General features: G+C 44.9%; 1 protein-coding gene across 3 annotated transcripts in view; it reads left to right on the forward strand.

Moving 5' to 3' along the window:
- Positions 1–23,258, forward strand: part of MXI1 (MAX interactor 1, dimerization protein) — a 51,301-nt gene that overhangs the window by 19,901 nt on the left and 8,142 nt on the right. For all 3 annotated transcript variants that reach the window (XM_072339788.1, XM_072339790.1, XM_072339789.1), the window contains exon 3: positions 5,520–5,549. In XM_072339788.1, the coding sequence (XP_072195889.1) occupies positions 5,520–5,549 (30 nt within the window). The remainder of the gene's footprint in view (positions 1–5,519; positions 5,550–23,258) is intronic.

Raw genomic sequence — 23,258 nt, forward strand, 5'->3', positions numbered from 1 at the left:
CTGGTTTCTTGGGTGGCCTTGGGGACATTATTTCATGTTGTATCTCCCTCCTGCACAGAAAGCATCAGGGAAGAGTTAATTCCCAAAGTGTTGCAAACAGAAACAGTGATTATAGGAGTAGGTCCCAAACTGAGAAAGGCTGTGTAGATTTCACTTCTTCCAGGAGCATGTGCTGCATATCTCTTAAATTGTGTATCACTCTTGACAGTGTTGCAGAGGCTTTCAGGACTCTTTAGAAGCAGAAGGGTGGGCAACTTTCTGCAGCGGTTGTGAGCCATGTGAAGGAGCTCTTTTCTCCTTGTTGGGATGCAAACGCTGTGGGGCCATTTCTCCTTTTCCAAAGATGAAGAAACAAAAACAGATGCCAGGATGGCTGTGTCCCCTTCTCTGCTGGAGACTGAGAATGTGAACTTTGGAAACTGTCTGACTTGATCCTGAGAAAACAGCTTTGATCAGAGCCTTGGGAGGAATCTGATACCATGTCAGTCTAAGAGCGACAGAAAGACTAGCCAGAATTTGGGGCCAGGTTAATCTGGTGCATCTCCACTGACGTCAGTGAGAAGGTGAAACAGCCTGTTCTGTCTCCTCATTTCAGCTTCTTGTGGAGAAGCTTTTTCTCTGGACATCAAGGCCAGATAGCGTAGAAGGATCATGGAATAGCAGTGACTTGAGATACTTTTTGTCTTTGTGTCGCTTGCAAAGAAATGTTTTGTTAGATTTGCTGCTAAGTGAGGCTGAGGTGGGACTTGTTGGGCTTGTGGCTGGTACTTGCGGTGGGTTACTTTTAGAGGCGAGGTGGACTCACAGCTCCCTCAGGTACAGCCCTTGCACATCTCTGCTTTGTCAGGAAGATTTGACTCCTGCAGCAGCTGTGAACCTGTCTATCAGTTACCCTAACATTGGGCTGAAAGCCTTATCCTGTGCGGCTCTCAGAGCTTTTCTGCAGGCTTCTCAGCCTGCAACTTGTGCATTTAATTTCATAGATGGCTCACACTGTTGATCCACTGCTGTTTGAAACCCTGGCAGAACACCGGGATTCTTCAGCCAGGTTTGCTTTTGTGGACACAGGTAGATGTGGAAAAGAACAAAGCAATTGATCAGCCTTCCTTTTTGTTTGTTTTGTTCTGTCATCTGATGCTGCTAATAACAGTCATTTCTGTGAAAAGGCTTGCAAGAAAGGGCAGTACCTTAGTTCATTGGTTCTAGAAGAATTAGTTTGATTTTTGGCTTGAAGAATGGTAGAAGACATTTCTTGGAGGGGGAAGTTGGTGACCAAGTGAATGGGGTCAACAGAAGCAGAATGTGGGAAAAGCCTGGAGAATGAAGGAGGAGATTGTGGGGATTTTTTTAATGATGATGCAGAGATGTCTGCATGGGCAGAATGAAGTAAGAATAAGTGGTTGGCTGCTCTGGATGTTCTCGCTATTTTGCTAAATGTGATTCAGGTAACTGTGTATTAGTTTTCACAAATGGCTGGAGTATTTATTTACTGATCGACCTCTTGCTAAAGCAGAGTGGGGTGGAGTGAGTTCGATCTGACTTGGAAGATGAGTGTTGGTTCTGTGTTGGATTAAGGACGTGCATTGGAGGGGCCGCTGGGTGGGCTCTGGGTGGTGGAAATGCAGCTGTGGGAGCCCTGAGCTGGCCTGGAGCCAGGCACAGGCAGAGCACAGCTGGGTGTAAGCACAGAGAAGGGTTTGGGTCTCAGTGCCATCCCTGCAGGACTCCTTGTTGCTGTGTTTTCCCTATAGGAGAGTTACCTCACTGAGAAATCAAAACAAAATGCAGATATGCTGCATTTGTTGGGCTGTTTATCAATATCAAATGTGTAAAACACAAAGGTCAGCTGTGTTTAATGCCATGTGGCAGCTTTATGATTTTAATTACAGTAGAGAAGTGACAAATTAATTCATTGCTCTTTCGAGCCTGTTCTTCCCTGACGCTGCTCTGCTGCCTTACCTGTGCTGGGGGAAATTTCAAATGCCTGTACTCTGGCAGGAGGGATTCTGTTTAAGTAAGGACAATGAAGTAAAGCATTCAGTGATTTGCAATGCCTCTTCAGTGTGGAGGTTGAGGTAGTTCAGTGTTTCAGCAGCACCTTGCTACAAGATTGGTTAGTGGTGTTGCAGGGAGAATCACAGTAACTGATGCAAAGAGGTTAGTTCGTGGGGACCTTGAACTGGTGTGACTGACAAGTACTTCCCTTTTGCTTGCTATTTTGTGTGCACTTTAAGGTATCTGGGGTAGAGATGGATAAACTTCAGTTTCTTCTCTTACAACTTTTGTCATTTAAAGCACAGTGGGAACTACGCTGCTATTTTTGTTGTTTTCTTGGCCCCTTCATGTTCAGCTTCTGAAACTCTTTCATGATCTCTTCCTGAGCTGGTTTCAAAATGCGTTCAGCTGGCTCTTCCTCGTGTAACACTCTTGAGTTTTTAGGGAGAGTTACCAATGTAGATGGTTTGAATTTATTATTAAAGAACTGACTGCTGTAAAAGCCTGCTTTTAAATGAAAACCCTGTGGGCAGTTTGTGCTTGAGCTCCTTCTAAAATGCAGCAGTTTTTGGACTGGGACAGACTGGGGGTAATGCTGCTTTGTGTATATGTGTGGGCTTTTGTTTTCCTGTCTGTTCCTGCATGGCTTTGGCTTCAGCTTTGCAGGTGGGGCAAGGACCTGCTTGCCCTGTTCTACTCCATGCTCAACAGCAGTGACCTCATTTTACTGTGTGACACAAACACTGCCCAACCATCAGCAGCAGAGCAACGTTGCACTGCGCACGCAGTTTCCTTGCTGTTGTAAGAGTGACCCTGAATGTTTCGTGCATGTTGCAATGGCTCACAGCCATGCTGTGGACAGAGCAGCTCAGAGAGCTGGTGGTGGCCTACAAGGACAGAGCTTTGATTTCAGTGCAGTGATGCTCTCTGGGCTCCTGGTTGATGAGACATTCTCAGCTAGAGGTCCAGCTATGTTCGTTTCTGTACCTATTTGAGTAGTTTTCTAATGCAGTAGCAATAGAAGTTCCCATGCTTTTTCCCGCTTTGCAGTCAATGCTGTCCTTGTTTAACTCCAAATAAATCTTAGTAACGTGTGCAGCCCAAAGACGGGGAGAAGATTAATCTCGATCAGGAGCTACAGAAAATGAATTATGAACAGAGAGGAGAGAGGGTTTTTCTGTATCTGTCGTCTGAGCAAAGGGAAACTGGCACAGAGAACAAGAGGCAGTGAATCGTGGTGGTGGTGCTGGGGAGCAGTGCTGGTTTTTATAATTTTTTTTTCCCCTAATTTTAGATGAAAGGAAAGATTAAAATGTTCCGAGTGTCCCCAGTAAAACTAAGTAACGCATAGGCAGGTGAGAGGCAGCATTCCCACAGGATTCCTTCAGTGTAGCTGAGATTCTTTTCTATGCATTCAGCTGGAGTAGTGGCTGCATTTGGGGGAACTGATTTTTTTAACGTTTTTGTTTTTTCCCTGTCACTGATATGGTTAAAAGTCACGGCATAAATTTCCCAACTTGGTGAAAAGCCTGTGACCCCTCTCAGTGGTGTTGTTCATCAGAAGGCAGATAGGTAATAAAGAGTCTCATATGTGAGAGGAGTATGGAGAACCTGCTGTTTTAATTTTGTTCACAGCAGTGGGCCAAACTTTGTTCTTTCAGTGCTGGCCTTGATAATTGGCTCGAAATAATATAGGAATTCAAGCCATTGCGTATCTCTGGCTTTATAACTGCTAATGTCATAGCCAAGAAGGCTGCAAAGTCTCCTGCAGGAGCATGCGGTAAATAAGATCCATAAACGTGTTCCAAAGAACGTGTGGGCCCTGGTGGCCTCAGCTCAGCCACCAGTGAGTAGATTTGTATCCAAGATGTGTGGACAAGTGGTGGCTTAGCCCCTATGGGAAATGCAGGTTTGGATGAATTTCTGGGCTGAATTTGTGTTACGTTTTGTTGGGGAGCCACTCCTAAAGGACCCTCTGTTTTCAGCGGGGTCAGGTGAAAGCGGTTGCTTTGGGAGTTTCCTTTACTTTAGGGATTTGGCTGTGGCAAGTCTTGCCTTAGGGACACCCTGTATCCTGCTGTACAGGGTACATTGCTCAGCTGTACCATTAATTTGAGTTGTTGTGTTTTTTTTTCTGTCCTACAGTTGAGCTCTAGTGGTTGTTTTATTTTTTCTTTATTTTTCCATCCACCCCCAGCTCTCAGGCTCAGCAAGCTGAGACTCAACTGCGTTGGTTTTTGCAGGCATCCACACTTACACGTCATCCTCACTAAGGTTCTGGCACCTGTTAGGTGCTCCTCCTTCCTGGTTTTGGAGGAGCATTTAATTATGACAGGGTTTCCCTTGGATCACATCCTCCATTCAGTTCCCTAATTGTAGAATTCTCTGTGGGATTCTCCAGATGGGGGATAGAGGATAATCTTCTCAGAGCTCCGGAAGAAATGTGATGCCAAATTACAGAAAATAGATCCTTTTTATTAAGCTCTTGGGCTTCTTTTACTCTTTATTTTAAGGTGACTGTCTGTTAAAGGGAAATGCAGGGTAAATGGCTATTTTAAATCATCCTCAACAACTTCACCTAGATTTCTAATAAAACCATTAGGTTAGAAGTCCTAGAAGGCTTTAAGTTTAGGTATTTTTGGTTAGGTTTGTTTTTGCTATTCCTGCAGTCATTGCAGACAGGAGAACGGACTTGCCCGTTTCCATTTTGTTTCCACTTGGTCTCGGTTTCAAGCTGTGAGCTGTAAATGGGGAAGTCGTAAGCAGGTATACAGACCAAGCCCCCTCCTTTGTCAGATGGTCTCAGTGCCATGTGAAGGGTCACTCACTTTGCTGCAGGCTGCTGCTGTGACAGTGCTGTTTGCCTCCCACAGGGGTTTCCAGGCATCCTGAAAGTGCCACTCAGCACTGCTGATGTTTGCAAACATGGCACTGCTGGTCATCCTATTTCATGCCCAAATGCTGACCATATCTGGAGTTCTACTAAGCTTGATAAATCCAGCATGTGACTGCTGAAGGTCTCCGGGGGTTGTCCTTACGGGGCCAATGCTGTTGGAAGGTCCCCAAGTATTTAATGTGCATAAATGAACGCACCACTAGCTCCTGTGTTAGCAGATGATGGCAGTATTTTTACAGGATAGATAGGGAAGCTGAACAAAGGTATGTAACTGCTGTCCTGGTCTGAGCTGGTAGCAGAGGCAGAATAATTTGGAAATGACTGTTTTTGGGCCTCTATTCTGATCACTGCTTTTCTGTGAAATTCTGTGTGCTTTTTAGACTCTCAGATGCATTTTCTATAGCAACAGACTTGTACGTATCAGGTAAATACAGACTTAGGATGGGAGAAATCTTGTCAGCAGGGAGTGAGGGTGATACCTGAGGGTGATACCTATGGGCTTTAATGTAGGAGGCTGTTTGGCTTTATTGCTAAGATACACCACTGGGGATGTGTGCAGCTTTCAGTGATTGAATTCTCAGCACCATAGTTCAAAGGTGGCTAATGCAGATTTTTGTTTATCTTCCAGGTCTACGCACAACGAACTAGAAAAGAACCGGTAAGTAGCTAATGAGCCCAATTCTAAGAAATGCAAGCCTGGTGAGTGCAGTGTGCTTTAACCTTACCACATGCAGGTGTTGTTTGATCAGCTTAGGCAGCTGTGAATGACCACTGTGCATCACATAGTTCTAAAACTGAGAGGAAGACACAAAAAGAATTTGAAAAAGGAGCCTTGTTTTTATTTCTTTTTGCTATCTGAAAAGGCAAGAAGTGACCCAGTTTTGTGACTAATCTGTATGCAGAGTAAATACTGTTCTTCTCCTGACACAGTGAAATCTGATTGGGGCACTTTCCATACATGAGGTTGCTACGGGATCAGGTTTCTTGGGCCCAGGATAATACGTGTTACCATGAAGTGAAGGGCAGAGCCCATTTACTCTGCACCCTCTCCCTCCCACCCCTCTGCTGGGCTGTAGTAATCTCTGCAGCGCAGAAGCGAATGCCATTGTCCAGAGGCTATGAGGTCTGGTGAGCACTGTGCCTGTGGAGAGTCTTTCCTCTAACCTGTTTTAGGATTGAGCCTGTTTATCCTTGAATCTGGAGTTTTAGCAAAGCTTGCACTTTTGTTACTTGGCCAGCTTTGCTATATGACTCAACCCTTTTGTAACAGGAGTTAAAGTAAGATAAATACCATTGAGACAAGGGGAGCTAATTCACACACAGATCAGATTATCGCCTTCCATTCAGGATGCTATAGTTAAGGTTGTGTCAGGGTTTCCATTATAAACTTATCGTGGCTCTTCTGAGGGATTTGGGGGGGGGGGGGGAAAGGGTTGTGTTTTTTGTGGCTGTTGGAACAAAGACAGCGTTCTGGCCAGCTGCTCCTGTGAAGAAGCCCCCAGGGTGGGAAAGCTGAGTCTAAATAAGTTGATTGCCTCTTCTTTCCTTTTAGCAGCCCTCATATGATGGGATGGGGGCATTATAAATATGGTCAGCTGTGCATTTCAATTCAGGCAGGATCTTCCCATGTAGCATCAAGAAAGTTGGAGCTGAGTACTCTGTGTGCCATGTTGTCCTCTGCTTCCCATGCCTTATCTAGGCCCTCTATGTAGCTCCCTGACTGTGGTTGTACCTCCTACAGAAGGTGTCCTGCAGAGTTTTTCACAGCCCTGCCTTTCCACAGTGATGCAGGGAGGTTTTCTTTTTGGTTATGTTGCTTTCCCTTGAGCCTTGACCTCTCTGATCCCAGGTAGGGCTCTGCTAAAAAGTGCTGGCCCATGGATTTTTTAGTGCTCTCTGCAGCTTTAGTCACCAGTGAGAGAAAGAAAATGGGTTGGACCCAGAATGGAGATTGCTTTCTTCTCCATGACAACAGTAAACCGTCACTAATTTTCAGTGTGCTTATTTGCATATCTAATTGTTACAGCAAACGCTGCTTGCCCTGAGCAGAGCTTTAGAGCAGAGTTGTCCCAGTCTTCACTTGTACCAACCTGGTCTTCTTGCATAGACCCAGTTTGTGCGGAACTGTGACCATCTTTTTCTGTTCTCAGGCTTGCGGGGCAGGCAGTGAGCTTCAAACTCTGTGGGTGAGATCTTTTAATGCAGGTGTGTGCAGCTGATCAGGCTGTAGCATGGGCAAACTCAGCCAGAGCCCAAAGTGGCTGCACTGGGTTTTACACTGTTTATTATCAACAACTTGGCAGTGAGTTTCATATTAGAAGCATTTATTTTCAAACTCCGTGGCAGTGTTTTCCCAGTCAGTGAGATTGCTTCCCAGTTAGATTTTCACCATGTTTTATTTGCAGCATTCTTAAGTTTGTCAGTGTCTCCAGACTTAACTGTGGCAAAGATAAAAGCCCAGATACTAATGGCTTTGTGGCTGGCAGGTGCTCATTTTCCCTATTATTTGAGATTATTCCTTTTGAGTCTCACTGTTATCTCCATTATTGACACACTGTAATTTTCAAAATTGTCCACTATTAGGTCTCTGACTCTGTTGTTTTTTTTTCCCCCTCCTGTCTGTGAACAGCAGCCGCTTTCTATTCAGTTAAGTTGTGTTTTAACCCCTTCAACAAATAGTTTCTTTCAAGCAGTAGCAGAAAATGAGTACAAAACCAAAATGCTCTTCTCTTCCTTTTTGAATAAGCAATTATAACTTGGACTCGATTCTGCAGAGCTAAGAAGCTTCAGTGTATCAGGTTTAAGAATCGTGTACCTCCTGGTGTCTGAAAGTAACTAACAATATGTTTTCAAAACCTAAAACAAAGTCTTAAGCTGCCCCTTAAGTATGGAAATGTTTCATGAGTGCTGGAGTGGTTCTGCTAAGAAGGTGCTTGATTTGGTACCGAATGCTAACTGTAATATTGAAGTGGCTTCTCTCTCTGCTTTGATATGTTACTGGGTTGGTTGTTTTTTTTTTTGTCTGAAGAGATTGCAGTGATGTTTATATAAGGGACTTTGTTTGATTTATGAAAGATTAAAGTTAATTTATAGTTATTATCTGTCATTAATCCTCATGTTGGAAAATTGTTTGTGTTTTTTATTTAATGGGTATGCGTTACAGTTTCCCTCTGCCCAGGATGAGTCATAGCTTGCATTTAAGCAAGGAGCCGGAGTTGTGTTTCTCATATGCTGCAAGTCGTAACTAAAACAATATTTCTTAGTATTTTAACACACCTACCAAAAACTGATTCCTAAGCAAAACCCCCATCATTTTCTGAGAGAAAACACAATAAAGCAGGCGAGTGAAATACAAACCGCGGTAGTGTAATTTTCTCAAAAAGATATAAAAAACAAACTTCAGTCTTAAGTTAATCTGCGTGTGCATATGTCTTCCAGCAGAATGAGCTGCTGTTTGTGAACATTTCAGGGCCAAGCCAGTTTTGGAAGGATGTGGTCAGTGTGGTGCGATGAGAAGGTGCACAGCACAGAGATGGCTTTCCTGCACTTCTGTGAAGTGGCAGTTCTGGTAGACCAACGTGGGGATGCCCGATAGACAAGTTGCATCTTCTGGTGGAATGAGAGATGTTTATAACGCTATTGATCTGACTACTTTTTTTTTTTTTTAACCTTTTTCTATATATTGTAGATTGGCCTATTTGTTTTAGTGATGGTGGTGTTATAATACAGTAAAAAGAAGTGAAACGAACCTGAGTAACTGGGTGAGGAGCAAGTTATTAGGGCAGAGTTTGCTTCTGGTAACAACAATGTAGCTTGGAAGATAGATCTGAGGAGGTAAAGAGGCATTGGAACAACAGTCAATTTTGTGGAGATATCAGAGATTTTGTCTCTGCAAAAGGTAACTTGTTTAAAACAAAACAAGAGCAAAGTGAAGATCTGCTTCGAAGTCAAGTTGAAGTGTTGTGAGCTTATTGAGAAAGCACAGAGTAAAGTGCCGTAAGATCCTCTCTTTTGAAATGATCAGAAACAAAGCAGAGAAGACACACGTGCTGTGCAGTGTTCGAGTACTGTAGTTTTTAGATGTTCTGACTCTTATCTGGATCTCCCTTCTGTCTTCTGTGATTTCCCCACGCATTCTCATTTTAAACATGAGACAGACTGTTAAATGCAGAGCCTTTATCCAAGTTGGTCTCTCGTGTGGAGCTGACAGTTATGGTATGTTGCATAGTTGAGGTAGCAAATGAGATAAAGGAAAAAACCTACTGAATTTTGAGGACAAAACCATTACCTGGGTCAGTTTGCACTGAAACATGGGGCTTTCTGGGGTCCCCAGCAATGGCACAATCTGATTCTCTTTCTGCAGAACAGGGGCTTGCTTGAGTGTGTCCGTATTAGCAAGAGGGGGGGAAAGCATTTAACTACAGAACAGAGTGCACCACTGCATTTAAATAGCCTGGGTATTAAATAGTGGGGATGTGCTGTTTAGGCTGGAAGATGGAGGGAAGGAAATGAAAGTGCAGTGAATCCTTGCTGCTCTGAGTAAACAGGGATGATTGTGCTTTTGTTGTGCTATATATGCTTGCCAAGGCAATCTGATCAGTGTTTGTCTTGAAGTAACTAATCAAAGTGGTGTTGAATTCACTGCTATTTATCCAGGAGAGCTGGAACAAGAAACTAATCCGGTAAATTTCATTTGTTCTCTGGAGTGGTCTTTGTTTTCATGTTAGCATACGTTGATGGTGCATATTATTTTTCTCATTTATAAAGTTTGGAACCTGTGATGTTCCCTGCAGTCAAAAAGTGGCCAAGGCAGCTGGACATACATCTTTGTTTTTGACACAACATCCAAAGGTTGGAGCGTGCCACAATCCGATTTGCTCCTTGTGGGAACTGAGGCTAAGCCCTGCTGTCTCCATGGCTAGCACGGAACAAGAGCTGGAGGTAGCTAGCTGTCTTCAGCTGCTGTTTGGATGACAGATGCATTCATTTTCAGCTGGGACCAACAATTTTCAATGAGCTGAAAGATGCTCCACTCTCTGAGGAGGTTTGTCTAACTTATGCTACCTTGCCTGTTTTGGTTTAACCTTCAGAAGGGGAAGTCTAGTTTGTGGAGTGAGGTTATCAGGGAGGTGTTCGTTCTGCATACATTCAAGTGCAGTCATGGTTGTTTAGTGTCAGTTTGTCTTTTGCTACAGTGCTCTTACTTACAGTGCATTGCTCCAGGAACTCAGCAGTCAGATGCTGTGATACTGGGATCTGATCTCTTTGACCCCCACACTTGTTCATGCAGAGTGTCCCCTTGTGCAAAAGCGATGTTTCACTTAGAGTCAAAACTCTGCAAAGGCTTTGTTTCATATTTGCCAAACAGCGGAACATCTTGAACTAAGTAAAGCTGCTGAAAAGGGAAAGTTAGTTTCCATGCAAAAATTCAAAGGAAACAAAACAATCTTCATTTTGTTGGAAAGTTCTTCAGCACTGTTGGAATTAGAATTTCAAGTTTCAGTGTTTGTTTGCTTATTTGTTTTGTTGTCTGTTTGTTTGTTTTTTTAAACTCCAAGTGATGAACTGAGGAATAGATGCCTGCACGGCTTCCTTTCTGCTCCCAGGTCTTTCCACTACCCCGTGAATCAGCAGATGGAGAAGGAAGAGGAAAAAGAACAGTACTGCTATTTTGAATTAACTATCTCAAAGCAAACTGTTTCAGCCATGTTGCACAATAAAATCACTGTCATATGCCAGCTCTCAAACAGCATTTATCACAGAACTCATCTCAACTAGGGTGTGTCATAGGGACACTTTCTGGTGTGTTTTCCTCCCAGAGTATAGAAAGGAATGTTAGCACAGCCTGCTTGGCCTTGGCTGCAGTGGTTTGATGCTGAGAACTCATTTGTCCTTTTGTTTCCCAGAATGGAGACCCCACTCTCAGAAGAAGCATCTCTCTTATGACAGGGCCTCCCTGCTTGCAGGCTGAGTTCTGGCATTCAGCATCCTGTACCCACAATCTCCAGAGCAGTGAATAGAAGAGGAATCATGTGGTGCTTTACGGGCTTTTTACTGTTTTAGATCTTCAGGAGGGGGTCTTGTCACTCCTGTAGATGTGTAATAAAAGCAGTCAGATGTAGTTAGAAAATACCTAATTTGGAGTCTGTCATAGCAGCTCTGGTTCTTCAATCTCTTCCCAAATATGCATTCTTCACATTTTCTTTGGGGCTGTTGCCACGGTTGTTGGGTTTTTGTTGTTTGTTTGGTTTTTTTCATGCTGAACCAACTCTGTTTTTGTTTGTTTATGGATGTTCTCAAAAAATAAAGGCCAGGCAAATCCGCCCTGTAACCACTGAGCTTGAACCAGGCAGGTCTGGTCTTAAGTAGTAAGTCAAACATTCAGCTTTCTGAACTCAGTTTTCAGTCACATCAGGGCACTTGTCACAGGTACTTGCCATATCTCTCCCAAATGTGCCTCCGGAAGCTTTTCAGGTTTGTTTTGTTGTTATTATTATTTTTTTATTATTATTATTTTTTTCATGGGGTGCTGTTTGTTGAAGTGTCGAGAGCCAGAAATTCTGATGCAACAACTTGTCTTGTTCAAGTGACTAATGCTGCTCGTGGGCCTGAAAGCATTACTAGTGAATACCACTTGGGGACTTCCTGTCTTCAAGAAGGTGAGGTAATAGGAACACAATTTTTGAGGTAAATTATGTGTTAACTGCAAGTTTCAGTACTTTGTACTCATTGGGTAGAAGCTAGAGTTGCCTGCAGCTGTGTGTATGTGATTATCTGTATCTGTTTCTGATATGTGTGCTTAGGGTACTATAGCAACATATCCCATACTACTGGTGATAAGCAAAGGAAAACTCGGTGTGGAAACATCTGCATTCTTCCTTGTGGATGTTATGGCATTGAGAATCTGTATCCTTTAATTATATTTCAATGAGGGGAGGGATAAAGTAAGGCAACTGCCTCTGCCCTCCCTTGCCCAGGGCTGGGACATGCTGAGTGATGCTGTCTGGCTGCCCTTGAGGCTCCATGCATTTGGAAGGAGCAGAGTGGCACAAAGTGAAGTACCTTTGCTGTTGTCGGGGAGTGGCAGTGCTCCATGCAGAATGATCTAGCCCCTTCATTTGGAAGCAGATGTGTAACAAACTTTCCCAGCCTCGTCTGGGAAATGAAAGCAAAAGACTTTGCCTGGCAGTTGCTGTGGTTGTTGCCTGGCTGCGAACAGTGCTGAGCAGTTTGCATAGCTGTGGGCAAACAGACCAGGCAGGTTTCCTCCCAGAGAGCACATATGACAACCATAAAACAATTAAATGGGCAGTGTGCAACCAAGGGTCAGGAATTCCTCTCCCATAAAACCACTGGATAATATAGACAGGGCCAAGCCAGGGCTATGACAGAACATTGCGTTAGGGAGACACCATGGAGCCCCAAGGGAATCATAACCTGCCTCCCCGTGTGTCTTGACAGCTTTAATTTGTGTAGAAATACGGATTATCTCTGTCTAGCACTCTTTGTGCTTTTTGGTGAATCCTTGCTGTGCCTTTGCAAAGTGAGACTATCCCCCTTTATAAAGGCATTTAATCTGTCAGATGCAGACAATCTCATAGAAAGGTTTGGGACTCCTCAGAGTCAGGAGGAATGCTGAGGATCTGCTGGATCTCAGCATGGTGGCATGAGTCAGGTCTTCTGCCTGATAGACCATCAGAAAAATTAGTGGCTGTCTTTTGAGGGTACCCTTTATGTATACACTGCTGCTTAAGCATCACTTTCCATTAGCTTTGTAAGAAGATTTTCTGTCCCTCTTGCATGTTAATTATTTACCTTTGAGAAATGCGTTCAGAAAGGAGCATGCGTGACTTAGAGAATAATGAAAAGCTCCTGTCAGACGCATTTTGTACTTGTTTTTTTTTTTTTTTTTGCCCAGGAGTTTGTGAACCAGAATTTTCAAGGTGATGGAGGGATTGTCATGAATGGGAGGTTCCACAAATGGGCATTGCAGAACTTGAGGCAGGAGAGGGAATGTAGCACTTGCATAGCAATCTAGCAATCTTGTAGCTGCATGCAGAAAAAAACCTGCCCTTGAGGGGCTGAGGGAAAGGTGGAGGCACAGCAGAAATTGATACAAAAAGCCCATGCACTGAAACCTCCACTGGAAACCGGACTTGAGCTTGAAACGCAGTGTTACATCAGCAGGCTGCGTATAGTATCAGCGAGTTCATGTGTGGTCCAAGCTGATAACGCTGCATATGATAAGGGTGTGGTTTTATCATGGCAGGTAGTAAACAGCTGCACAAAACTTAGTCATGCTTATAAAGTGAAGTGCAGCCTGCTATCTCTGGGGCGACTGGTTGCTGAGCTAGGGTGGAATATCTAAAAGCATCTGAATCATTTAGAAGCACAGCTCTTAATGACTTTCAAATAAATACTTGCTCCTTTGCTTGGGTACATAGTGCTCCCTCTGCTTGTCCCTAAAGTGCTGTATCTGTGCATGGTCATTCTGAGAGCAGTGCCAAGGGCTCCTACACTCAACGCCTTGCTGTCCAGGCATGCATGATACTACAACGGAGGGAGGGTGTTGATGGGTGTCACTCTGCATGTGAGTAAGTGGATGTATTTTTAGAGGAAGGGAAAATGTATTTTTATAAGAGTAAAGGCTAGCAAAACCACATACCTATCAGAGGAGTATGTGGACAAGAGTGATGTCAGAATCTATTTTGGTGCTTGTGTATGGGTAGACCTCTCTCTGAGCAGCCCAGGAGAGAAAAGGAACAGAGTAGGAGGGCTCAGAGGTGAGATGAAGCCTGAGGACATTGTGACTGACCTCAGCTGTGAAGATTCTGGTCAACCCAGAGTGTTTCAGGACCTGGGTGCAGGCAGCTGCCAGCACTTCATCTGCAGCAGCGCTGTGTTCTTTCTCTCTTTTTACTCAAAGCTGGATTATGCAGGAGGGATTGCTGAGGCTCTCTGTGACCTTGGAGGTTCAGAGTGGTGTGTCCTGCACCTTATACACTCAGGAGGGTCTTTCCAATGCTACTTGAAGGCACAACCTGTGGAACACTTGGGGTTATTCACTGTGACTTCTCAAGGCCGAAGATGATTTCTTCAACAGGAAAGATTCTATTCCTTCTGGAAGCTTGGGGGGAATTCTTCAAATGAGTTCTGAGAAGGGGAGCTGTGTAGCAGAAATTGGAGGTTAAAAAGAGGTTGCTTTGTATCTTCCCTGTTTTTAATTCCCACCTACTTGGCCTTGCTCCTCAGGGCAGGTTGAGCTGTGCATTGCCCAGTCACAGTTTGCCCAGCTGTGTGGGAATCTTCCATACAGCTCAGAGAATGCCATTCATTAGCTACACTTCAGTAATGTCAGGAGGCCAAATGCGGGGTGAGTACTCACACTTGCACAGATGCACCCAGTTTACGTGCAAGGACACACAAAGAGCTTGCAGTTAAAATCTATGTGCCCATTTATTTTAAAAAAGGGAAGGCAGAGCTCCAGCTGTGTATACAGCGTGGTTTTTCCCTTTGATCTGTGTTTCCAGTGTTCTCATAGCCTGGATCCTGGCACTCCTCAGAGCTGGCTGCTCTTTTGCCTGTTTGCAGCTGCTAAACTGCATGCAGAGAGGCTAGCAGGGGTATCTGCAGCATAGCTAGTTTCTGCCATTGGCTGGGGGGGGATCTCTGCTCTTCCCTGTGCAATAAAAACTGCACTAGGCAACGAGTGAGAGCAGTGGCAGCTGAGACTGCTTCCTGCATCTTTGAGGTTCCCCTGCTTCCTCTTGTTTCTCGTCTAGCTTGGAACGCTTGTTTGTGCTGATGACCCACTGCTTGCTGTGACTTCTGCTTCCTGACACCTCCCTCCTGTTTCCTGCTACCTGCTGTAGTGCACGTTTCTCTTCAGCTAATTCTTCCTCAGCCAAACCCGATCTGGAAAATTACAAGTTACAGTGCTATCACAGCATCTGCAGAGCCTCTTGGTGTTTGCTTTTTCCTGTCCTATCCTCACTAACCTGTAGGGCAGGGATTTGATGCATGCTGGTAGTGGAAATTCTGCCTTGCAGATGTCTCCTGGTTCTCCCTTTCCCTCTGGCTGCCTGTTTGCCTACACGTGGCATCACTGCCCCTTCCCAGCTGCATGCAGCGGCAAGAGCTGCCATTGCAGAGTAAGTCTTACTCTCTCACCAGGGCTGTAGCTCAGAGAGACAAAATACCTCTTTGCATTCCAGAGACTCTGTGCAGTGTCTCTGCAGCTGGCTCAGACCTATTCCTAAAAGAGGGCACCCTTCCAATTTACACAGCATCTCACAGCATTGTCAGAGATGGGGTTGAGGCCTGCGCAGTTCATTTGGTGCCCCAGAGGAGGATAAGCTCCATCTAAACCTTTACCTGACAGATGTTTATCTAACATGGTGCTAAAAGCTTCTGACAGCAGGGCTGCCTAGGGAAGCCAAATTGCGTCAATCAACCGCTGGTACCACTGGAAAGCTTTTCCTAATGTCTGATTATGAAAATGTTTTCAGCATTGTTCTGGGAATGAAAAAACACCTGAAGTTGAGCGTGTCTGTGTTTGAAGGGGAGAGTCCTGGATGCTGGATATAGTCATCAGTTTTCACAGCAAGAATAAATATTAGACCCCAGAAATACGCTGGGGAATTCTGTTTGAGTAAGGGAATATGAAAAAAGCACCAGCATCCCACTTCCCTTTTCCCAGTATACGTGTTTGCCACTTCATCTACCCAGATGAGCAACTTTAATGCCAAAAGAAGTAGGAAAGTGCCTGGGAACTCTTTGTTCCCAGTGCATATTCTATGTAATACGACTCTCCAAGAAAAAATGCAGATACTGTTCTGTACGGCATGACCTCTTTTAAACTTTTGTTGGCTTGGAAAAGCAGCTTACAGGCTTGGTGTTCACTGGGAGAAGCACATATGGGGATGTGTTTCAGTGAAGGGGTTGCTAAGGGAGGAGGAGGGAAATTTGTGTTGTGCTGTACTTGTGGAAAGCATGCTAAGGCCCTCTGGAGGCATGAGTGTCCCTTGGAGTTTCTTCAGTGCAATTTTGATGACATTCTATGACTTTCAAATCGCAGCACCTGGGAGTGAGGTATCTTCTGTCCCCACCGTGGATCCCAAGCATGAGGTAGTGCAACATCTGTATTTAAAACACAGGAAGGAGCGGTTTATTTTCTTTTTATGATCATGTAATGTCTGAACCACTCTGATCTATTTATTTTATGGGGCCTAAGTCATAATCTGGGCATGTCTGATGAACAGACTAAATATTATAAAGAAATAAAAAGCTCTGTGACTGTCTGATTGCAAAGTTAGCAGTACAGCCTTCATCTTATACTCCTGGTTCAAACTTGGCTGCTTTGAACTCTGTTGAAATTCCCTCCTAGGAATTCCTTGGGACAGCTGTAAGAGACTTTTTGCTGCCTAACTGGGGAGAAGCAGCGAGGGGTTATTGACTCTTTCTGAAAAACATGGCTGTCTCGTGCTCTGGGTATTGCTAACTAGCAGGGAGAGCTGAATGAATTAGCTTTCCAAAGTCTCCAAATGTCAGTGTCATTTCCAAGCTATGTGAGCACCTGAAAAACAAGAGTGGATTTAGCTCAGCAATGCCCTGTGAAGGAATTAGGCTTAGCTCCATTTTGTGGATGTGTGGTGCGTGCTTCAGTTCCTCGAGGGATTTACCTGAGGTCACACAGGCTGGCTGCACACAGGTCTCCCAACTCTCACTTCAGCATCTTGCCTGCTGCAAAGCTTTCCCTGGGTGTGGGGAGGGCTGAAATGTTGGTCCCTTTTTGTTGCTGCTTTGCCCTTTTTGAGAGTGTGTGCAGGTTCTGCAGACTCCTGGCTAGCACAGCAGTGGGCAGAGCAAACAGTCTGTGCTTTTTGAGATGCCTTTTGCTTCTCTTGATGCTCAGCCCACTGCTGCCTCTTCCCAGGTGAATGGTTGGTAGAAAATTCTGTTAGTTGTTTTTGGTTTTCTTTGTGTGGATTTGTTTTCGTTTTTTATGTTGTTGTTAGTGATTTATTTTTGAAACAAACAAGGAGTGATCTCAGGATGGGACAACATGTAGGAAATATCTGACCATGGAGTTCTAATTCATGCTTAAACTCAGGAGGCCCTGCGAGGGTCATAAGCTCTCCATAACATTACTGGTTGCAACAGTAATGCAGTGCCTTTGCAGGTATTTCTATAAGCTTGTGTGGCTGTGTTTTTCATGTTTGCCTGGTAGTTGAGCAAATGGAAACCAGTTCCCCCAGCACCAGAGGACTGGGTGTTCTTCCTCCTCTTTTAATTTTTTTTTTTCCTTTTTCCTTTCCAAAACAAACCACAAACCATCCAATGTTTGATTTGTTCCCAGGTGGGATCCTAACTTTTCCTGCTGGGAGAGCACAGGGTGAGCAAGCGCCAGGCAGTAATCCTTCCACAAATGTTAGTTTACTCATCTGCAGCTGTTCTTGGGCTGGGGGGAATAATAGTTATATCTGTTTGTGGCATTGCTGACCAAGGCAGGGGTTCTTTTGATCTTCTCCAGCTGACCAGGAAGAATGTCCTGCATATAAGAGAGTGACTTTCTGAGCATTTGGAAGCATTAGGAGTTTTGTAGTTGAGCTGAACAAACATTGAAGCGATTTTCATTTCTTACAGCTGCATTCTGCTTTACTTCTTGCCCAAGGAAATAGTTTCCAAGTGGCCAGCTTTGTGCTTCTTCCTTGTTCGAGATTTGAGCTGTCCTGCATCCTTTTGCTTTCATGCCCAGAGAAGAGAAAGTAAATGCAAGGAAGGTATCAGAGGTAGTAAAGGGAAAGGGCAGGGTGCAGGTTTAGTTTGGTTTTGCTTTTTCTTCTGAAGTTTACATTGTTATAATTCTCAGATAGCAATAGATGTAATTTTCTGCTGATAAGCCCTGCTCCTTGTTGGAAGAGCTGCATTGACAGGTGAGTTTCTGCTCGCACATGACACTGGGTGAGCAGGAACAAGGTGTGTTCTGTGCTCTCTGATACCACTTCTCAGAACCTCCTTTCTTTCCTGGTAAGTGCGAGGTCAGCACGCAGCCCACCTGCTGCAGTAATGCTGGAAGCCGCCCTTCCCTGTTCAGGCTCTCCTGCTGAGCAGCACGTGGAGTTAATTTAAGTTACAGCTGCTTGGCGCTTAATGCCAGCTCACTCCTGGGCTTCTGAAATACTGCTGTTTGTGTGCAAAAGTATGTATCCAAAAGGAAGAACAGTGTTAGGGTCTCTTTCATTCTCCTTCTTTCTTACTGTGCATACTGCATATCCTATAACGACCTTGGCTGCTAATTCCTTTTCCCTGGGAAGTCCGAGGTTAAATTTACAATAATTTTACAAGGTTAAATTACATGCACTGCTTCCTCTGTTCCAGATGCATGCACTCTGTACCTGAGAGGTACAGCGGCTGTTTGATGACTCCTTAAATATTTCTGACAGTGCAGAGTGGTATTAGATGAACAGCACATGCTTCCCTTCGGGTGTAAAGGATTTTGTGTAAACAAATATTGCACACGGTTATATTCTTGGAATGGGTTTTTTGTTAGAAATTAAGATTGTTTTGCTTCCACAAGGTGAGGAAACCAGAATACAATATGAGAAAAGAAATGCATGGGCTGGAAAAGCTCTGTCCTATCTTAATAAAAACTGGCACCACACAGAATGTGTTCTTGACACTGGCACATTCCCTGCTCATCATTTTGGAAAGGAGAAAAGTGTTTTCCCAAATAGTAAGTTGGCAGCATCCTTTGCTCTCTCACTGATGGACAACTGTATATCTTACAAGTGCTTGCATCTCGCAGCTAGTAACACCAGTTGCAGTGGTGTCATTAGCTTAAAGCCTGACTATATTTAGTAGGCACCAAAATCTGGGGTCTTTTCTGTGTTATGAAGAAACAGGCTGTGATTTGAGTTCTGTCAGTGCCTTTGCTGCTGTGGACCCCACAGGGCTTTTCTGCTGGAGCCATGAGAAGTCTAGCTAGGAATAGCTGATACCTCGGGTTCTTCCTATCCTTGTGCAAGCAGCGTGCCTTCAGGCATGCCATACCTGCAAGGCAGGGTGGGTCCCACCAGGAGAGCTTGGTGTGTGGCATTGGAGGAGGCAGCTGGGGGTGAGCATCTCCTGTTCCCAGCAACTGACTACAGCAACCCCAGCAGGAGCCCAAAGTACCTCAGCAATCCTTTCCACAGGCGTGGTTCTTAGCCAGGAAACCTCCAAACACAATCATCAAGAATAGCAGGCGAGTTTGGCAAATCTCGGCTATCTTTGCCGCTGACCTAATTCTAGCAGTAAAGCTGAAAATCCGCAGGTCGCAGCAAAGCAGGTTACTGCCTCCTCTGCAGTGAGGCTGCTGCTGGCCAGTGCAGCTGCTCCATGGGAGCATTGGTGGCACGCAGCTCTGCTTGGAGTGGTGTCACAGAGCAGGAGCACGCTGTGTGTCCCCGGCGGTGATTAGACCAGTATTAGTGAGAACAGGGGCATAGGGCACCATTGGCTATTTAAAGAGCAGGACTCTATTTTTAACTGCCTTTTAAGAAAGCCAGAGATTTATTAGACCAGACTATTTATAATTAATGGGACTGGCCTGCATGTTGATGTTTAAGGCTTGCTTTGTGTGTTCCTCAGTAGACAAATGCAGGACTGTGACCATATCTTATTGCTAGGTGGTGGAACTGTGATACTTGCAGCACTGGGAACAAGCACAATAGGAAAGTTGGTGCCAAATGATCTCCTGCAAAAGACTCCTGGATGTGACTGTACTGGCAGCAAATAGGTCAGAAAGTGAATGGGACGTGGAGCATTTATAGTCTGCGGTGGCTGTAGGGAGATAGAACAGTTGGAAGCACAGCTGAGCCCGACAGGGATTTAGCTGGCAGTGCTGTGTATTGTGCTATGTGAGGCTGAAGTTCAGTTAATTAGATTCACCGGGGATTAAAAATACTTTGTGGGTAATGGCCAAGATCAATAATAATAGACCCTCGATATATATTTTTAGGGGGAGATTAACTTTGATAAATTGTAATAGACTCTACTCCATCTGTTGCTCTTTGATGTCTCTTAACAACTGCCCAAGTTTCATTACCTTCCAAAGGAAGGCAGAAAGCTGTAGGGGAGCTGTGAGGGAAGAGGAGAAACTGATGAAGAGGCGCTGAGAGCGCAGTGCTCAGGCTGGGTGAAAATGAAGGAGTGAGAGAAAATGCCAGGCATTGCTTACCTCAGTTCCTCTGCTGGGCAGATGGCCACTTCTGCTGCTGTCATCACCTTCTCATTGCGAAGTGCAGGCTGCTATACTTGATCTTTTACTACTGAGTTGTGCAGCCTGTCTCATCGGCCGCTCTGAAGATGAGAGAGGTTAGGGAAGGATGAGCAGTCAGCGAGTGAACAGCTGAGAGCTCATTTTGGAGGAGGCACCTTCCGAAAGGATACTTTCTGAGCCATGTTTTTATTCCTCTGGGCACACTGCTTTTCTTTGCCACTCCTTTCAGCATCCTAGTTGTGGGACATGGGATTACAGATGGTCACTTTATTATGGTATTAATTTAAATGAATAATCTGTTTTTCAGCCCTCCAGATTAAAGAGAAAAGCTTCAAGATATGCACCACCAGTTACCTGCCTGTCAGGCAGTGTGTTATGTGGCAGAGCCGCATTGCCCTGATGTATTTGTTGGTTTTATTATTGCTATTGTTATTACTGCTGTTAATTACAGGTCTCTTAATTTGTGGTTTGTTTTTTGTCCGCCCTTGGTTTGAGAGCACAGTTAGATGCGTGTTAGTTCTCAGCATTTGCACACAGATCTGATCTGGTTAAGATCAGGCAGAACATTTTGCCTGCAGAACGTTTCCATCCCCTTGAATCCCTACGTACAGCATGTTGTCAAGGCTTTTTATTGTCATTCCTCAAGTTTCACTTCTTTGTTTCTTCCAAATGATAGGCTTAAAAAAAAAAAGTGTCTGGAGGCTTCCCCCTCCCCCCCCATCACTTTCTTATGATGCAGTTTATTAACATTTGCAATACAAATGCTTGTATGTGCTGAGGAGCCACGGGTAGAAATGGGCAGGGAAGAGAAGTGGATGAGTGAGTGTTGTGTTCAGCTTGGGGTGAGCACCAAAACATAAATAATCATGTAAAGAGACCTGATGGAAAATCAGAGAGAATGAATGATTGCACAGTGCAGGTGGGGAAGATGAGCTTTAACGGTGCTGTTGTGCACCAGATCTCCTTCCCAGCGTGCGCCCGGCTGTGCTGCGCAGTGAGCAGTGCGTGCTGCTGCAGGCTGGGGGAGCACACCGCTCTCTGCTTACATAACGTTCTGCAGCAGCGCAGGCTCTGCCCCAGCGCCTGCCTGGCTTTCAGTTTCTTATTCAGGCACTTGGCAGCATCTCTTCCTTCTCTGGAGACATGAAGGCAGGGCTCAAATCCTTCTGCGGACAGGGGAAGGATTAGAGATGAGCACAAGGCAAGACCCGTTGTTGTGTGATGTCTGTTACAGATAAGCAAGTCCCTGACCTGTGAATTGCTTATGGGAGGAAACCGTATTTTCCCCCATTTTCCCTGCCCTGTGGTTTCTGCATGTGTTTCTCATTACTTTTATCTCAAAATCGTTCTGGTCCAATGAATTATTGATGTGGGGTCACTTGCGTCGCTCCAGGAATTGCTTTCTTTAACCAGTGATCCCTCCTGAATTTTTTAAGCCATCTATTAGCTCTGAAATCCAAACAAAGTTGGTGGTTTCTAATTTCAGAGTTAAATTGGACTCGACTTTGAAAAGATGAAGGAAGAGAGCACAGGGGAAGGATGACCATATTCTTTTCCATCTTAGGATCTTCCTTGTGCTGATGCTTTCAGTGCTTCTTGGGTTTTTTTGGTTTTGTATTGTTTATTTTATATAAGTGTGTATATATAAACTTCTCTTGGAGATCAGGTGTCTGATCCAGCTTCAGTGGGGCTTGAGCTTTGGTATCCCTAATGTTGAGCACAAGCTGAAATTGATTGTTGAATTTCAGCCCTATAGACCTGCAGGCATAGTACAGAAACGTCTGTGAAGTGCTTTCCTTTTCCCTCAGATGCTCTTTCTTTCAACATAGAGAAACTGGAATTCAGCGCTTTGAAATGCTGTTGGTCATCTCCTGCTGGGAGAGAGGCTTGATCTTCTAAAGATGGGCAGTGTCTGTGTCAGTGTGCACGTGTGTGTGTTCTGCAGATGTTCCAGCCTTGATTCAGCACGGTCTCTCAGCAGTGCCTGGCTGCAGGGTAGTGCTGAGTCCCGCAAAGTGCTGCTTCAGAGCTGATCATGTACGTGGTTTAATGACTTCTGGGCAGAAAATACTTTCTTCTCTCTCTCAGTTTCCATTGCATCTGCCAATGGTAGAAGATGGAAAGGGGGAAAAAAAAAACAACAAACAACAACAAAAAATGGCCTGTATCAGCAGAATGGCTGCAGTCTCTCCAAGGATTCTCATATTCAGGGACTTGCCCAAATCTGGCTAGAACTGAGATCTCTTGGTAGATCTGGCTGCAGTGAGCTTCGGCTGGGCTCTCCAAGGGGTATGGAGCAGATTCAAGGGATGCCATGTATCTCCTTGAACCCAATGGCTGTGCTGTCACTGCTGCAATCTGGGAAGAGAGACAACTCAAGCAGAGAGGCTGAGCTCATCAGGGAACATGCCACAAGGAGCAGTGCTATCTCTAAAAGGGCTCCTCAGGCACTGAGGGCAGGTGGGCTCCCAGCCCCTCTGTGACCAGCACGTACAAGGGTTGGAGCTGTGTCCCCAGCTCTCTGGGGCAGGGACTATCCCCAGGTGTGGAGGAGGCTGTGGTGCAGAGGTGGACTCTTACTGCTACCCCTCAGAAATGTCCCCGGCAGAGTAGGATGAAGGAAACAGAGATTAATTATTTAATTGTTTATGTATTTGCACCCAAACCACTTCCTGCACTGCAGTTTTGATTCAGGCAGTGGGGAGCCCAGTTTCCGCAGTGGGATTTAGATGCGGGTTGTGCAGTGAGACAGCTGAATCTATGAGCAAAAAGCATGCAGAAATAAAGGTTTCCTCCCAGTACCTTATATAATCAGAAGGGATGATGTCATTGGGAGCCAGAGAGGAGAGCAGGCTGTGAAATTACAGCCCTCTGCAGCCAAGCAAAGCCAAGTGCAAGCAGGGGCAATGTGGAGCAATGGCTAGTCTCCTCTGGGAGAGGCCAGGGGCTCAGGCTGGAGGAGACCTAGGGCGCTATTGGAAGCAGATACTTCACATACAGTCTGGAGCTGTCACACAGCACAAGGTGGAAAGGAGAGAGCAGCATGTGCCCAGCACACAGCGACAGAGCTGCTATTTCAAAGGCTGATACCCTCTCTCCCACCAG

This window comes from Excalfactoria chinensis, chromosome 6 (assembly GCF_039878825.1).
Source record: "Excalfactoria chinensis isolate bCotChi1 chromosome 6, bCotChi1.hap2, whole genome shotgun sequence".
NCBI classification, from domain to species: domain Eukaryota; kingdom Metazoa; phylum Chordata; class Aves; order Galliformes; family Phasianidae; genus Excalfactoria; species Excalfactoria chinensis.